Raw genomic sequence first — 15,362 nt, forward strand, 5'->3', positions numbered from 1 at the left:
TCACAGTTCAACGCTGAAGCATAAACTGGCATCATTCTCATCCGATATTTAGGGCTGTCAGTGTTCATCGACTTTTTCAGCTTTCCCTTTTTTTTTTTAAACCAATGTGGTTATATTTGATTCTGGTCATATCACTTTCTGAATTTCTAAATAAAGAATAGTTCTACACTAGGTTAACTCTGTTATTGCTGCTTTCTCTCAGCTTCACAGTGGCAGAATTAAAGATGTAGGTCACATCCTACTCTATCAATTTACAGGCAATTTATTTTCACTGGCTTCTTCCATACAGTATCGTTGTTTAATTTTGTGTCCTGCATTATCCTGTGGATTTACTGTACATTTTTGCACGACTTGCCTCAAACTGGCATTGTATTTCTACTTCATGTAGTATGTAGTTCTGTGTACTGTGATTCTGCGTTGTTGCATCTTGTGCCATAGTCCTGAAGAAACATCATTTTGTACCAGTGTATATGAGTTATATAAATAAATGACAATAAGACAGATTTGTCTTGACTGATGATGTGACTGTGAATAATGGCGTAATGGGCAGTTAGAAATGCAGACAAACAAAATTACTACCAAGATATTTAGAGAACATGTGGTCACAGGTCACAGGCCTGCTGTATGGGTGTGAAAAGGTGAAAATCTTTCCAAGGAAAGAAGCTAATTAATGCAGGAGGAAACAGGACAAATCTACAGCCACCCTCAATATTTGGAGCAGCCCTTGCTCCCTCAGACTATTTGATAACACTCCCCCCCTCTCTCTCTCCCTCTCTCTCCTGCTATATTTAGAGCATGAAGCATCTGCAAGAAAGATATTAGCCTCTTGATATGACCATCAACGTTTGCAGCCTGAGACCCCCCTCCATCCCCTACTCTGTCATACCCTCCACATCTTCCTCCCCCCTCTACGATTTGCTATCCAAGTCCTGACAGGGTTTTGCACTCCCCAGGATCTTGGTCCAGCCACAGGTCAGCGACACCCTGGGATTTATACACTTTTGATTGAACCAGAAGTTTTGCCTCTTCCTCTTGAGACCACTTCTGTATAGGAGTTTAAAACCCGGGTGAGTGGATCACAGCGTGTGGACTCTGCCTTTGCATGCGCCATTGAATAGTTAATTGGCTGCAAAGATTATATTAAACCATAAAACCCATAGTATTCCTTGTGAAAGAGTATCGTGATTAGAGACAGCCATGCAATATTCAATATGTATGCTTTTATAAAGTTTTCACTGCCAAGCTTAGGAAAGGATTCATATCAGATATTGGTTCCATGTTTAAAGACATAGGCAGTGAGAGAGGGAATGTGCTGAGCTGCCCTCTACATTGCCCGGCTGTTGATTTTATATGGAGTGTAAAGCCTGGAATATCCAGCTGGGGCAACTTGATCCGTGTGATGCACAGTTTGGCAGTGTTTTACAAGAACACCAAGCGCTTTTCCATATCCCCCCAGCTTAGACTCCAACACATTTGCCCATCTTTTATATCAGAATTTGCCACTTCCATGAAATTAGATCAGTATTTTTGCATTTGAGTTTGTGAGAGAGTGAAGCCCGTCGTCACGTCCGTGATGCCACCACTCGCTGCTAAAAGGTCTTCAAAATGGCGTTTAAAAATAGCTGGAGTAGATAGAATTACAGACAGCAATGTTTGCTATTAGCAGAGTCTTGAGGTGGCAGAGATACTGTATGTTACATGACTTTAAAATGTTATCTGATTTTAAAACATATATATATATAGAGAGAGATATATACATATAGGTATTGCATAAGATGCAAGACAAGACTCCCAGTATACAACCATAAACATGTGGGTGCAGATATTATGAGACTTCTACTCTTCTACACAAAAAAGTCCAATCAAACTGAATGCAGTGGGAGGTTATATGTTTTCATTTCTCAGGCTTCAGTGTGGAATCTGTGCAATGTGAGGTCATCTACACAGACATGACGTGTGTCCAATACTCTGCACTGCTGCAGTAATACCACGAACGCAGCACTCCTGATTAACTACGAAATAACTTCTTTTTTTTTTCCCTTATGGTTGCTTGTATGAGACTTGAAGAGAAGCTGAGATCAACTTGATCAGACTTTTAGTCATTTTATTCTATCACTATTTAAGTTTTAGTTGGAATCTGCTCTGGGTATGTGTGTGTGCTCATTGCTCACTTGTGTGTGCACGCGTGTGTTCACTGCTTCAGATGGGTTAAATGCAGAAGACGAATTTCACTGTGCTTGAGTGTGCATGTGACAAATAAAGGCCTCTTCTTCTTCTTCTGAGATATAGTAACACACTGCAAAAAAATATCTTAGCAAGTGAAAATATCTTGAAAATAGTTGAAATGATCTAGCATTTCCTATTAGAAGAATACAAGACACCAATTCTGAAATTATTAAACCTAGTTCTAGATTGCAACCAACTTATTCTAAAATATCTGTCCATGCAGCAAGATAATTTCACTAGTATTAAGTAATTTTCTCAAATTCAGTTTTCAATTTTTTTGCAGTGCATGGATTTTCACTTTAGGCATATAAACTCACCGGCCACTTTAATAGGAACTTGTTCTTGATTCTAAGATTCCTGTTCTTGGCTGCAGGAGTGGAACCCAATGTGGTCTTCTGCTGTTGCATGCGGAGATGCTTTTCTTTACACCACGGGTGTAAAGAGTGATTATATGCGTTACTATATCCTTCCTGGCAGCTTGAACCAATCTGACCTCCCTTATCAACAAGGCGTTTGTTTCCACCCACAGAACTGCCGCTCACTCAGTGTTTTTTTTTTTGTTCTTGATTTGTATCTGCATGAGTTTATGCATTGTGCTGCTGTCAAGGGATCGGCTGATTAGATAACTGCATGAAACAGCAGGTGTATGGGTGTTCTTAATAAAGTGGCTGGTGAGTGTAGATTGGTGTAAGCTAAAGCCTGGTGCTTTCATCAATTCTTATACTGACTTAGGTTTCACAAGCTGATAGTGCATGATTATTGCGTCATACCGTATAAAACACTCCTAATTCCACAATATCAAATAGCAAATTAAAGGAAACAATTACCAATGATCAACTCCTAAGACAATTTTATTAAACATTAAACTGAGAATCGCCTGCTTAACAATTACATTCGATCTTACCCCTTTCATTTGGTCTGTTTCCTCAGTTTGGAGTCATGCCTCTCGCTGGAACACCTGCCCCTCCCAACAAGAGGAAAAGAACTGCTAAAATCATCACTGACCTGTCACATATCACTCAGAATGGTGAGGCTCCAAGAGGCATCATCTCTGACTGTCATGCGCTCTGAGAAACATGCACATGCGTAAAGCTGCTAAAGATTCATGCAATGAGACCACATATTATTTCAAATGTAATTTCTCATAGTCTAGAGCTTGCAAAATATTTGGGAAAGTATTAACACTCATCATGAATATTAACGGTGTGTTCTTGATTTGAATCTACAGCGAGTAACACTGAGGTCGGTGAACAGACTCTTTCATGTGGTATTCCTTTGAAATGTTTTTCATGTTTGTTCAGCTCACCTCATCTGTGAAATACTCACTGTGAGAGCCGATATGGTGAACGAAGGGAGAGATTACCAACAGAGCCCAACGCACAGAATGTATTTAACCACAGGGCCTTTGATTCCGTGGTCAGTCAGACAGTGAGTCTCTCCATGACTAAACATTCAGGTCAAACTGGGAGACAAAAAAAAAAAAAAAGATGCATTTATAATAATGTTAGTTTGTGGGACATGCAAGGTTTCAGGGCTAATCATTGCGGATCTGGATGGCTATACCATATGTATGTCCTAATGAGGCAAAGATTAACACGCAAACACTTTGCCCACATCAGAAATGGCAGCTGTCTTTCTACTTACCACAGAAGTGCCTCTCAGATCCACACAGGGGCTTTACTCTTGCTGAAAATACTTTAAACAAGCTCCACTAGGAAATTAAGATAAACATGTTTCTTTTTCCCTTTCTCTACCTTGCTGCAATATATTCCTTTTATGAATGCAGAGAAGAAAAGTGCACATGGGATTACCTTTTCATCGAAGCATTTTTTTTTCAGTGTTTCATTATGCATTAGGTGCCTGTTTTGTGTTTCTACTGCAGCGAAATCATTTTTAGGTGATGAAATGTTACATATGAAATGCCTGATGAATCAGTAGATCGATTACAGTAGATTACTGCTTTCAGTTTCCGATCCTAATCTGCAGTTTCATCATGGATGAACCAGTTTTTAGATCAGTGATATGTAAATTGGTCTAAAAACTGGAACGTCCTGCTTTGCTAGCAACATATCATGTTGTTTCCTTTGAATGACATTGAATTCTGGTCGATGCTTTTCCAGGAAAGTTCGTATACAGGGCAAATAAGGAAACAAACAAGATCAAATGTATGAAAAAGCATGACTTTAAGCACATCATGTGAATTTGCTGAATGTGACAGGAATACAAATAGTTATACAAATAATCAGCTGATCACAGAGTGGTTCCAGGTTATGACGACGACAGCCAATTAGCAGACGCTCTTATCCAGAGCGACATGCAACATATCCAGAACAGCCCGGGGAACAGTTGGGGGTTAGGTGCCTTGCTCAAGGGCACTTCAGCCATTCCTGCTGGTCCAGGGAATCGAATCAGCGACCTGTTGTCCCAAAGCTGCTTCTCTAACTTGAATTGCAATGATTGGCCATGTTGATTACTTTAGAAAACAGTGCATGCTCAATATTAAAAATATGAAGATTAGACAAAGAATTGTGAGATGCTCCTACTCATTTCTCCCTGCACCCTCAGAGTACGAGTCAGAGCCTGAGGCCTCCGAGTTTGACTTGGGGACAAAGATCAGTACACCCAAAGACATAATGCTGGAAGAGCTGTCCCTGCTCAAAAACAAGGGCTCCAAGATGTTCAAAATGAGGCAGCTCCGTGTGGAGAAGTTCATCTACGAAAATAACCCTGACGTTTTCAACAGTGACTCTATGGTGAGAACAATCATGTTCCACAGAATACACATTATGTACCAAGTGTGTTTATTTGTACCCCCTTTACATTTCATTACATTACCCTTTACATTGTGATCTCTTCTCCCAGGATAATTTCCAGAAGTTTGTCCCTGGCATTGGGGGACAAATGGTAGATGTTGGTGGACGTCTTGTTGGTGGACGTCTTGTTGGTGGACGTCTTGTTGGTGGACAGATAGTTGGTGGACAGATAGTTGGTGGAGGTGGGCATGCACCTGTGCCTCCTCCCAAACCAGGAAGCCGGGGTACAGGGGCAGGAAGTGGTGCAGGAGGAACAGCTGGCGGAGTGGGTGCAGGGGCAAGCAAGAGTGCCGAGTCATCAGCTGATGGCTCACAGAGTGAGTAGTAGAGCAGATGTGGCCTCCATACACCAGCCAGATCAGTTATACTCACTTCATTTCCACTCCCAATATATAGCTACAGGTTCTGTCTGAATAATGTAAGCAACGTTAATGTGACCTGCCTACGGCCACAACGCATTCTTTACTGATCACTTGATTCAGTTGAGAAAACAATCAATTCCAGTTGCTTCAAAATTCTGCTTTACAGTATTTATCATCTGGGGCAGTAATCTGCCTTCTTTTGACAGCTTCTGTTTTTACCTGATTGAATATCCCCACAGGCGCAGAAAGTGCTCAGGCTACTGCTTTAGCAAAAGAGAAGAAAAGAAAGGAGTATGTGAAGACGTATGTATCACCCTGGGAAAAGGCCATGAAGGGCAATGAAGTACTTATATCTACTATGAAGCCATACATGCCAGGACCCTGTGTTCATGGAGACCAGCCCAAATATAAGTGTTTTAACAGGTGCCATGTTACATATCTGTTATTCACACTATCTGATAGGCTCTTAAAATTGTCACTAATAACAATATTTTCAAACAGATTTTGTAGGGATTTTCACCAAGTCATGATGAGGGCAGCTCGGTGGTGCAGTGGTTAGCATTGTTTTCTCACAGCAAGCAGGTCCCAGGTTTGAACCCGCTAGTAAGCTGGGTCCTTTCTGTGTGGAGTTAGGGTGTTCTCCCTGTGTGTGTGTGTATTTCCTCAGGGTGTTCCGGTTTCCTCCCACAGTCCAAAGACATGCAGATTAGGTCAACTGGCTACTCTAAATTGCCCATCGGTGTGAATGTGAGTGAGAATGACTGTCTGTCTCTCTGTGTCAGCCCCACAATAGATTGGCGACCTGTCCAGGGTGTACCCGCCTCTCACCTGATGTCAGCACGGATTGGCTTTGGATCACCCATGACCTTCAGTAGGATAAGCAGTATAGATGATGAATGAATGAAAGTCATGATGCCTGACAAATAGTTAATGTTGAGTATGTTTAGAGCTCTTCGTTAATATGAAAGCCAACAAACAAAAATTGTCTGTGAGAATTTAACTTCTTGTAAGATTACTGTGAGCGCAAATGCTTTCGACATGGAAAGACATATTAGTGATGGAAATTTCAGCTTTTTTTTTTTTCCAGGGAGTGAGAACATTCGGCTCAGTCCACCAATAAGAGCCAATTCTTTCAGCTTTTTTTCTCCCAAAACCAGCCAAAAGTTTTGGTCTTTACCAACTGATAATTTAAACTGTTCAATAAAATCTCCTTGTCAGTAATAAACTAGGATTATACTCAGCGGTGCATTTGTTATAAAACCTAAATCTGTAGAAACAGCAAATTATTACATATTCTCATAGACTAAGCTACATTCCGTCATTAAAGCTAGACGGCCTTTCGATTTCATGAAATCAGTGAAATTTAGTTCCCTCTGAAATTTGGTCATTGTGATATATGTTTATTTCTGTAATATCTCAAAAAACCCAGGTAAAAGCCATTCTGTGGCTGGGAAGTTATTTAATTTGACGGGATTCCCTAGCAAGTAATGTGCATGAAATCGCTCACTTCGCGCAGTCAAGCAGACAGAGGAAGTCCATGTTTGCATGCGCAGGTTTACTTTCTTCTTCTTCTTTTGGGTTTTATGGCAGCTGGCATCCACAGTGTTGCATTACTGCCATCTACAGATTTACCTTTGACCGTGCGCTGACAGTTACATCATTCTGTCACTAAACGTACAGCTGACCGCTGATATTTATTAGTTTAGTGCTGCATTTCTTTTCCTTTGCAACATAACGTCTTTTCTTCTTGCTTTCTGTTACTGTAGTCGGTCTTTCACGTTTCATTTGCATCCTCCATTTTTCTCTCCTGTTTCAAATTTGTATCCCATAATGCCTTGCGCAAATGGGGAAAGCCCACCCACCAGGTGATGCATGACGTAGTATCTTGAATTGGGTCATGGTGAAACAGGAAAAAATACCAGAGAATTTAGGGCCACATGGCCCTAAATTCATTAATTGTTCTATTTAAAAAATAATAATAATAAAAAAAACTAATAAAATTGGAAGTCTGTGATTTGAATGCAGTAGCTTTCGGTCCACTAAACAAAAATAATTGCGTGTCGGGAAAATTCTTTATGACCTAAACTTGAAAAATCTGAAAGGCATCCTACCTTTAAAATATCTATATTATTTTCGCTAGAACAGGCTCTACATCATTATCCTGTGCCAAACAACTTAGGTTTCTCTGGATACTTTTCAATCACTGTATTGTATAATTTCTCTGTATGTGATTAACAGCACTGGAGATTTGTGAGTACAGAATACTGAGAAATTTTCAGTTTGGGTGTCACAGCAGCAATTTTTCTTGTCTTGATTTAAAAAAGAGAAATCTCTTCAGAAATGGGATTCAGCTCCCAAAGTTCACCTTAAAGAGCTGGTGTGGGGGGGCGTCGTGGCTCAGGCGGATAAGGTGCCATACCATAAATCCGGGGACCCGGGTTCGATTCCGACCCGAGGTCATTTCCTGATCCCTCCCCGTCTCTCTCTCTCCCGCTCATTTCCTGTCTCTACACTGTCCTATCCAATAAAGGTGAAAAAGCCCAAAAAAAATCTTAGAAAAAAAAAAGAGCTGGCGTGAAGAGTCAACTTGTTCGTGAATGACACAGCTCTATGTTTGTGGGAAATGTGAAGGCTAGTTAATGACCGAGGTGAACTAATTAGCTAGCTAACACAGGGAGGTTAAGTCAGTTGGAGAAGAAAAGAAACCCCACTAACTCTAGCAGTAGAAACAAGACAGAGCTGTACAGTTTATTATCATTTCCCTCAGTGTTGGTAAATTCTTAAGAAAATAATTTCTTGAGTCAAATTTCACTGGAATTACATTTAGCATGGACGCAAACTGAACTTTCACAAAGTCCTGCATACTAAGAACTATTTAAAAAATGGTCACAACTTAACCTCATTTGAAGGTAGCATCACATTAGCTACATTTACATTGTTAGTTTTTGATCCGTCTGTACCAAAGGAAGTCGAATTGACAAAGTATGCTCTAGGAACGTCGACCTCTGCCATCTAAGAGATTCTACCTCACAGATCGATCCGGGAGCAGACAGTCACTGATACAGTCACAGCTGCTCAGAGATGTTTCTCAGGTTATTGTAGGACAAACATGAGTATATATTCACATTCAAGAGTGGGCTGTAGCTATGTGATTGAATGATGATGATTTAAGAAGCTGAGTTGTCTGTGTGGCTGATGAAGAATTACATCACTGGTTTAGACTCCTTGATGAAAGAAGGGAGACATTATGTACCATTACATCACCCGTCAGGATCATAGTCTTATGAAAAGAATAAAGATATTACTGGTCAACATAACCTTCATTAAGCAGAGAGCAGAATGTGCGAGCGAAGATAAAGCTCAAGGATTTAACGAACCAAAACAAGTAGCAATCAGAACAGCCTGTTCCAGTTTCAAACATGCCAAACATATATTTCTATCATACATGGACCCAAATAATCAGTTGATAATTGTATTCAAGCTCATTTGGAATGAAATACCCCTTTCAGATTGAGAGTGTAATTCATTTAAAAGAGGTGGTGTAGACCTCTGATAATCTGTTTGATGAGAAAATATTAACCATGTAAATGCTAGATCGGATTGCCTTCTGCACCTGTAACCTTCAGTATGCCTTTGCACAGTAACGACATTGTGACATTTTATGGTCCGGAGAAACAGCGACGTGGTAATAAAAGTGAATGTAAAAAATGTGTGTGTTTCGGGCAAACACAAACCAGCTCACCCTTTCTCCCCCTTTAGGACGGCTTTGCCCTATGGGGGCTTTGAGAAAGCTTGTCAGCTGATGACCTTCCAGCTGCCGGATATCGAGGCAGCAGCAGAGGAGTCGGAGCCTGCAGTGGTGTACCACCATGACATACATTCAAGACCCTCCTTTAACCGCACTCCCATCGGCTGGGTGGGCAGCGGAGACACAAGCACCATCCACCTGCACATTGATACCATGCCATTTGATGGGGAGACTGATGAGCTGTGAGGAGTAAACATCTTAGTCCTTCAGAAAGCTCACTTGATATTCACTTCCCCAGCCCTGCTTCGCATTTCCTCTAAACCACCTATTCTTTCTTTCTTTCTTTCTTTCTTTCTTTCTTTCTTTCTTTCTTTCTTTCTCTGTCCGTCACTTTTTCTCTCTCTCACAAACACACACAGTGCTTCCATATGTGTCATTTCAACACAATATATCTTCAACATGTGCTTCAAGATCAGTGGATCACTGTGTGTGAAATCAGTCCCGATCCATGTGTCCAGATCCATCCACTGTTCAAAGTGGGATACGTGGTTGTGAGATTGACAATTTATGTGTAAGTAAGGAAAATGTCCAAACAGCCAACAAAATTATTATGGCTACAAACAAACTGAGTCCTAGAGTCTTAATGTACTAATTTGAACTCTATTTCTTGTCCGTCTTTGCCTTTTACATACAAAATCCTGCTATGCACATGTGCTCAAATGAGATTTATGTGTGGACAAGTCAGTGGCCAAATTATCACTTAAGAACTCTAGTACAGAACATCCACTACTAAAATGTTGTTCGGAAAGTTAGCACTTGATCTTCACTGGAACTTTAAGAAAGTATTTACTTAAAATTTACTTTTGAATTTATTGAATTAAGTGAAAGACATCTTGGCATGATGATGATGATGATGATGATGATGATGATGATGATGATGATGGAGTATGCAACATGTTTCCCTACTGTTGTTTCGCATGTTGATATAATGAATTATAAAAGTTTAACAACACCCCTACTTAATAAATATTTGATAGCTGATGATTGCCACTTTGTCTTTTTCTGTTCCTTCTGTCACAGGCTGAGATTTTCATAAGCTTAACAGCAAATGAGTGGAAAAATAGACATGTTATATGCTGGGGTTGCATTTCCTATTCTAATTATTTTAAATAATAGTTGTCATAATTGTAGTATACACCGATCAGCCATAACATGAAAAACACTGACAGGTGAAGTGAATAACATTGATCATGTTGTTACCGTGGCACCTGTCAAGGCGTGGGATATATTAGGCAGCAAGAGAACAGTCAGTTCTCGAAGTTGATGTGTTGGAAGCAGGAAAAATAGGAAAGCGTAAGGATCTACGCAACTTTGACAAGGGCCAAATTGTGATGGCTAGACGACTGGGTCTGAGCATCTCCAAAATGGTACATCTTGTGGGGTGTTCCCGGTATTCAGTGGTTAGTACTTACCAAAAGTGCTCCAAGGAAGGACAACTGGTGAACCAGCGACAGGATCATTGGTGTTGAAGGCACCAATTGATTCACATGGCGCATGAAGGCTAGCCTATATGGTCCAATCTCACAGAAGAGTTACTGTAGCACAAACTGTTGAAAAGGTTAATGCTGACACTTTTTTTTTTAAGCCATCATGAATGTTTTCAGCAGTTTGTGCTGCAGTAGCTCTTCTGTGGGATTGGAACATATGGGCTAGCCTTCATGCACCATGTGAATCAATGAGCCTTGACCGCCTATGAGCCTGTCGCTGGTTCACCGGTTGTCCTTCCTTGGACCATTTTTGGTAGGTACTAACCACTGCATACCAGTAACACCCCACAAGATGTGCCATTTTGGAGACACTCAGACCCAGTCGTCTAGCCATCACAATTTGGCCCTTGTCAAAGTCACTCAGATCTTTACGCTTGCCCATTTTTCCTGCTTCCAACACATCAACTCCGAGAACTGACTGTTCTCTCGCTGCCTAATATATCCCACCCCTTGACAGGTGCCATTGTAATGAGAGAATCAATGTTATTCACTTCATCTGTCAGTGGTTTTAATGGTATGGCTGATCAGTGTATCATAGAATAGCTTGACTGTCACACTGCACACACAACAAAATTAGGTTTTGCATCTCCTGGTGTCCAGATGCTTATATACAAAAATGCACCAAAAAATAAAGAATCACAGTCTATGAACTTAACAGGTAATAGGTACATGTGTGCAAAGTTGCAAGCTAAGGAATAAATAAGGTGTTTGTGCATAAGCTGCATGCTGTATACTGCTAGATGTATAAATAAAAAATTTTGAAAAGCAACATGCCCCACAAGATGCATTCTCTTTAACATCCCTGAAGGAGTTTCAGAAATTTATGCTTTCATGTGCATTTCCCTTGAGCACAGGTTTGGTTCACAGCTCCAGGGATTCCCAATTTAATCCTGAGCTTGTGTTACTGTCTGTGTGGAGTTTCATACAGTTTCCCCAGTATCTGTATGGGTTCTCTGGTCTTCTCCCGCTTCCTAAAAACAAGCCAGTAAGTGGATTGACTACACTAAATTGCCCCTATGAGTATGTGCATGGTGCCCTGCAATGGACTGGCATTCCCACTTGGTGCCCAATGACATTGGGACAGGATCCGGATCCACCGCAACCCTGTCTATGATCAAGCAGTTACTAAAGATGCATAAATGAATGAACAAGCTGATGAAGATAAAACGTTGTAAATGTTCATGCTGGGATATTATACCAGATTATGATCATTAAGCAATTAATTTGTTTGTTTGTTTTAAAATAAAGCATGGTTTATATCGGGACGGCACAGTGGTGTAGTGGTTAGCACCGTCGCCTCACAGCAAGAAGGTCCGGGTTCGAGCCCAGCGGCCAACGAGGGCCTTTCTGTGTGGAGTTTGCATGTTCTCCCCGTGTCTGCGTGGGTTTCCTCCGGGTGCTCCGGTTTCCCCCACAGTCCAAAGACATGCAGGTTAGGTTAACTGGTGACTCTGAATTGACCGTAGGTGTGAATGTGAGTGTGAATGTGTTTGTCTCTGTGTTAGCCCTGCGATAACCTGGCGACTTGTCCAGGGTGTACCCCGCCTTTCACCCATAGTCAGCTGGGATAAGCTCCAGCTTGCCTGCGACCCTGTAGAACAGGATAAGTGGCAACAGATAATGGATGGATGTTTCAGAGTACATTTCCCTTGAGCACAGATTTGGTTCACAGCTCCAGGGATTCCCAATTTAATCCTGAGCTTGTGTTACTGTCTGTGGATACATGTCAACCTATACGGAATGTCCGTATTTTATATGGATTTGATTCAATAAACGTAGTATACGGGCGTACAAATAAAGTTATACGGATTCTTTAAAAAACTTCAATATTTATTTAGAGCTATAATCAATTCCCACGATGATAAAAGAGCGCATAACATTTACAAACGTACTGTACACCACAGAAAGAACAAACAGCCAGTAAAGAGTCTTATGAAATCGCGCGTTATCTTGTGGTAGCGAGACTTCACTCCACTTCTGATCATGCGCACACTGCATTGGGAGAATCCCGCCAACCGGGAAGTAGCATTTTGTTTGAAAAGCGTATTTCCACCTGAGTGACTTTCAATAGCGACTGAAAAGATTCTGAATGGGCACTCCGGCAAGATCGACACAGATACTTGCTGTGACATGCAGCCTAGTGAGGTATTGGTGCGGAGTGCTAAAAAAAGCTGTTATGGAGTACATTTCAGAACATTAGAGTGACACTTTGTGTTTTTGTCAAACATTGGAGCTTTGTATTCATTCTGAAGGTTTATTGTTATTAATATTGAATAAAAAGTAACAGGGATATATTGTTAATTATCATTCAAATTTTAGGTAAATTATTTTAATTTGCATCTTATAAGGATTTTATAAGGGAAATACGGATTTTGGAGGTTGGTTATACAGGTTTGATTGACCAAAGGTTGACATGTATGTCTGTGTGGAGTTTCATACAGTTTCCCCAGTATCTGTATGGGTTCTCTGGTTTTCTCCCACTTCCTAAAAACAAGCCAGTAAGTGGATTGACTACACTAAATTGCCCCATGAGTGTGTGCATGGTGCCCTGCAATGGACCCACCTGGTGCCCAATGACACTGGGACAGGATCCAGATCCACCACAACCCTGACCATGATCAAGCAGTTACTGAAGACATATTTACTTTTATTTAAATTACGTTATGATGTTTATTATTCAAGATTCTAAATTCCTGACTACCATTTTGTAATGCGCTGTAAGTCACGCCTAAAATCACATCTTTTTAAATTTGCTTTTAGTCATTAGATCACTAAATTTATTATCTTATATATATACACAACCCTGATTCCAAAAAAGTTGGGACAAAGTACAAAATGTAAATAAAAACGGAATGCAATGATGTGGAAGTTTCAAAATTCTATATTTTATTCAGAATAGAACATAGATGACATATCAAATGTTTAAACTGAGAAAATGTATCATTTAAAGAGAAAAATTAGGTGATTTTAAATTTCATGACAACAACACATCTCAAAAAAGTTGGGACAAGGCCATGTTTACCACTGTGAAACATCCCCTTTTCTCTTTACAACAGTCTGTAAACGTCTGGGGACTGAGGAGACAAGCTGCTCAAGTTTAGGGATAGGAATGTTAACCCATTCTTGTCTAATGTAGGATTCTAGTTGCTCAACTGTCTTACCGTAGGTCTTTTTTGTCGTATCTTCCGTTTTATAATGCGCCAAATGTTTTCTATGGGTGAAAGATCTGGACTGCAGGCTGGCCAGTTCAGTACCCGGACCCTTCTTCTATGCAGCCATGATGCTGTAATTGATGCAGTATGTGGTTTGGCATTGTCATGTTGGAAAATGCAAGGTCTTCCCTGAAAGAGACGTCGTTTGGATGGGAGCATACGTTGCTCTAGAACCTGGATATACCTTTCAGCATTGATGGTGTCTTTCCAGATGTGTAAGCTGCCCATGCCACACGCACTAATGCAAACCCATACCATCAGAGATGCAGGCTTCTGAACTGAGCGCTGATAACAACTTGGGTCGTCCTTCTCCTCTTTAGTCCGAATGACACGGCGTCCCTGATTTCCATAAAGAACTTCAAATTTTGATTCGTCTGACCACAGAACAGTTTTCCACTTTGTCACAGTTCATTTTAAATGAGCCTTGGCCCAGAGAAGACGTCTGCGCTTCTGGATAATGTTTAGATATGGCTTCTTCTTTGAACTATAGAGTTTTAGCTGGCAATGGCGGATGGCACGGTGAATTGTGTTCACAGATAATGTTCTCTGGAAATATTCCTGAGCCCATTTTGTGATTTCCAATACAGAAGCATGCCTGTATGTGATGCAGTGCCGACTAAGGGCCCGAAGATCACGGGCACCCAGTATGGTTTTCCGGCCTTGACCCTTACGCACAGAGATTCTTCCAGATTCTCTGAATCTTTTGATGATATTATGCACTGTAGATGATGATATGTTCAAACTCTTTGCAATTTTACACTGTCGAACTCCTTTCTGATATTGCTCCACTATTTGTCGGCGCAGAATTAGGGGGATTGGTGATCCTCTTCCCATCTTTACTTCTGAGAGCCGCTGCCACTCCAAGATGCTCTTTTTATACCCAGTCATGTTAATGACCTTAATCTTAATTGCTTTATAGAGCAATTAATATATGGAATGAATTGCCACTTGATATTTGTCAAGACAAATGCAAAAGATCCTTTAAAAAGAGACTAAAAGTGTATCTTTTGAATGGTTAATATTAGGTGTCGGCTTAAGCTGTATAGTTTGTATTTTTATATTGTTTTATTAGGTGTTCAAAAGAGTACTTTAGCAATGTACAGGTGGTAGCATTGCATTTTACTTTTTAAAAATTGAGGTGCATTTTATAACTGTTTGCTACAATTGTACCTGAACTTTTTAGTATAAGTATTTTTGTCATGCATTTTGCTATATTAGAACTTTTGAACTTTTAACTTGCACTTAGCATTTTGCAATGCATGTATATCTGTATGTTTCTTAACTGTTGAAATGATGTGATATGTTTTTAATTGGGGACCCCAGGAAGACTAGCGAACTGCTATGGCACAAGCTAATGGGGATCCTTTAATAAAATAAATAAATAAATAAATAAATAAATAAAATGACGTATTGCCAATTGACCTAATGAGTTGCAATTTGGTCCTCCTGTTCCT

The 15,362-nt window shown here is 40.4% G+C and overlaps 1 protein-coding gene across 1 annotated transcript; it reads left to right on the forward strand.

Annotated features, from left to right (window-relative positions):
* The first annotated feature begins 887 nt into the window (after window positions 1–887).
* Window positions 888–10,190, forward strand: myoz1a (myozenin 1a). The gene is made up of 6 exons (XM_060924825.1): window positions 888–1,067; window positions 3,157–3,253; window positions 4,792–4,979; window positions 5,089–5,356; window positions 5,641–5,824; window positions 9,161–10,190. Exons 2-6 carry the CDS (start codon window positions 3,166–3,168, stop codon window positions 9,393–9,395), a joined length of 963 nt encoding a protein of 320 aa, XP_060780808.1. The 5' UTR covers window positions 888–1,067; window positions 3,157–3,165; the 3' UTR covers window positions 9,396–10,190.
* Window positions 10,191–15,362: the final 5,172 nt, after the last annotated feature.

This window comes from Neoarius graeffei, chromosome 7, assembly GCF_027579695.1.
Source record: "Neoarius graeffei isolate fNeoGra1 chromosome 7, fNeoGra1.pri, whole genome shotgun sequence".
Taxonomy (NCBI): domain Eukaryota; kingdom Metazoa; phylum Chordata; class Actinopteri; order Siluriformes; family Ariidae; genus Neoarius; species Neoarius graeffei.

Bases quoted from the DNA above. Each gene is read 5' to 3' on its own strand.
- myoz1a (XM_060924825.1), top strand. From the start codon at position 3,166: ATGCCTCTCGCTGGAACACCTGCCCCTCCCAACAAGAGGAAAAGAACT. The intron at 3,254-4,791 runs GTGAGGCTCCAA...CTGCACCCTCAG, and splicing joins GTCACATATCACTCAGAATG to AGTACGAGTCAGAGCCTGAG. The intron at 4,980-5,088 runs GTGAGAACAATC...CTCTTCTCCCAG, and splicing joins TTTTCAACAGTGACTCTATG to GATAATTTCCAGAAGTTTGT.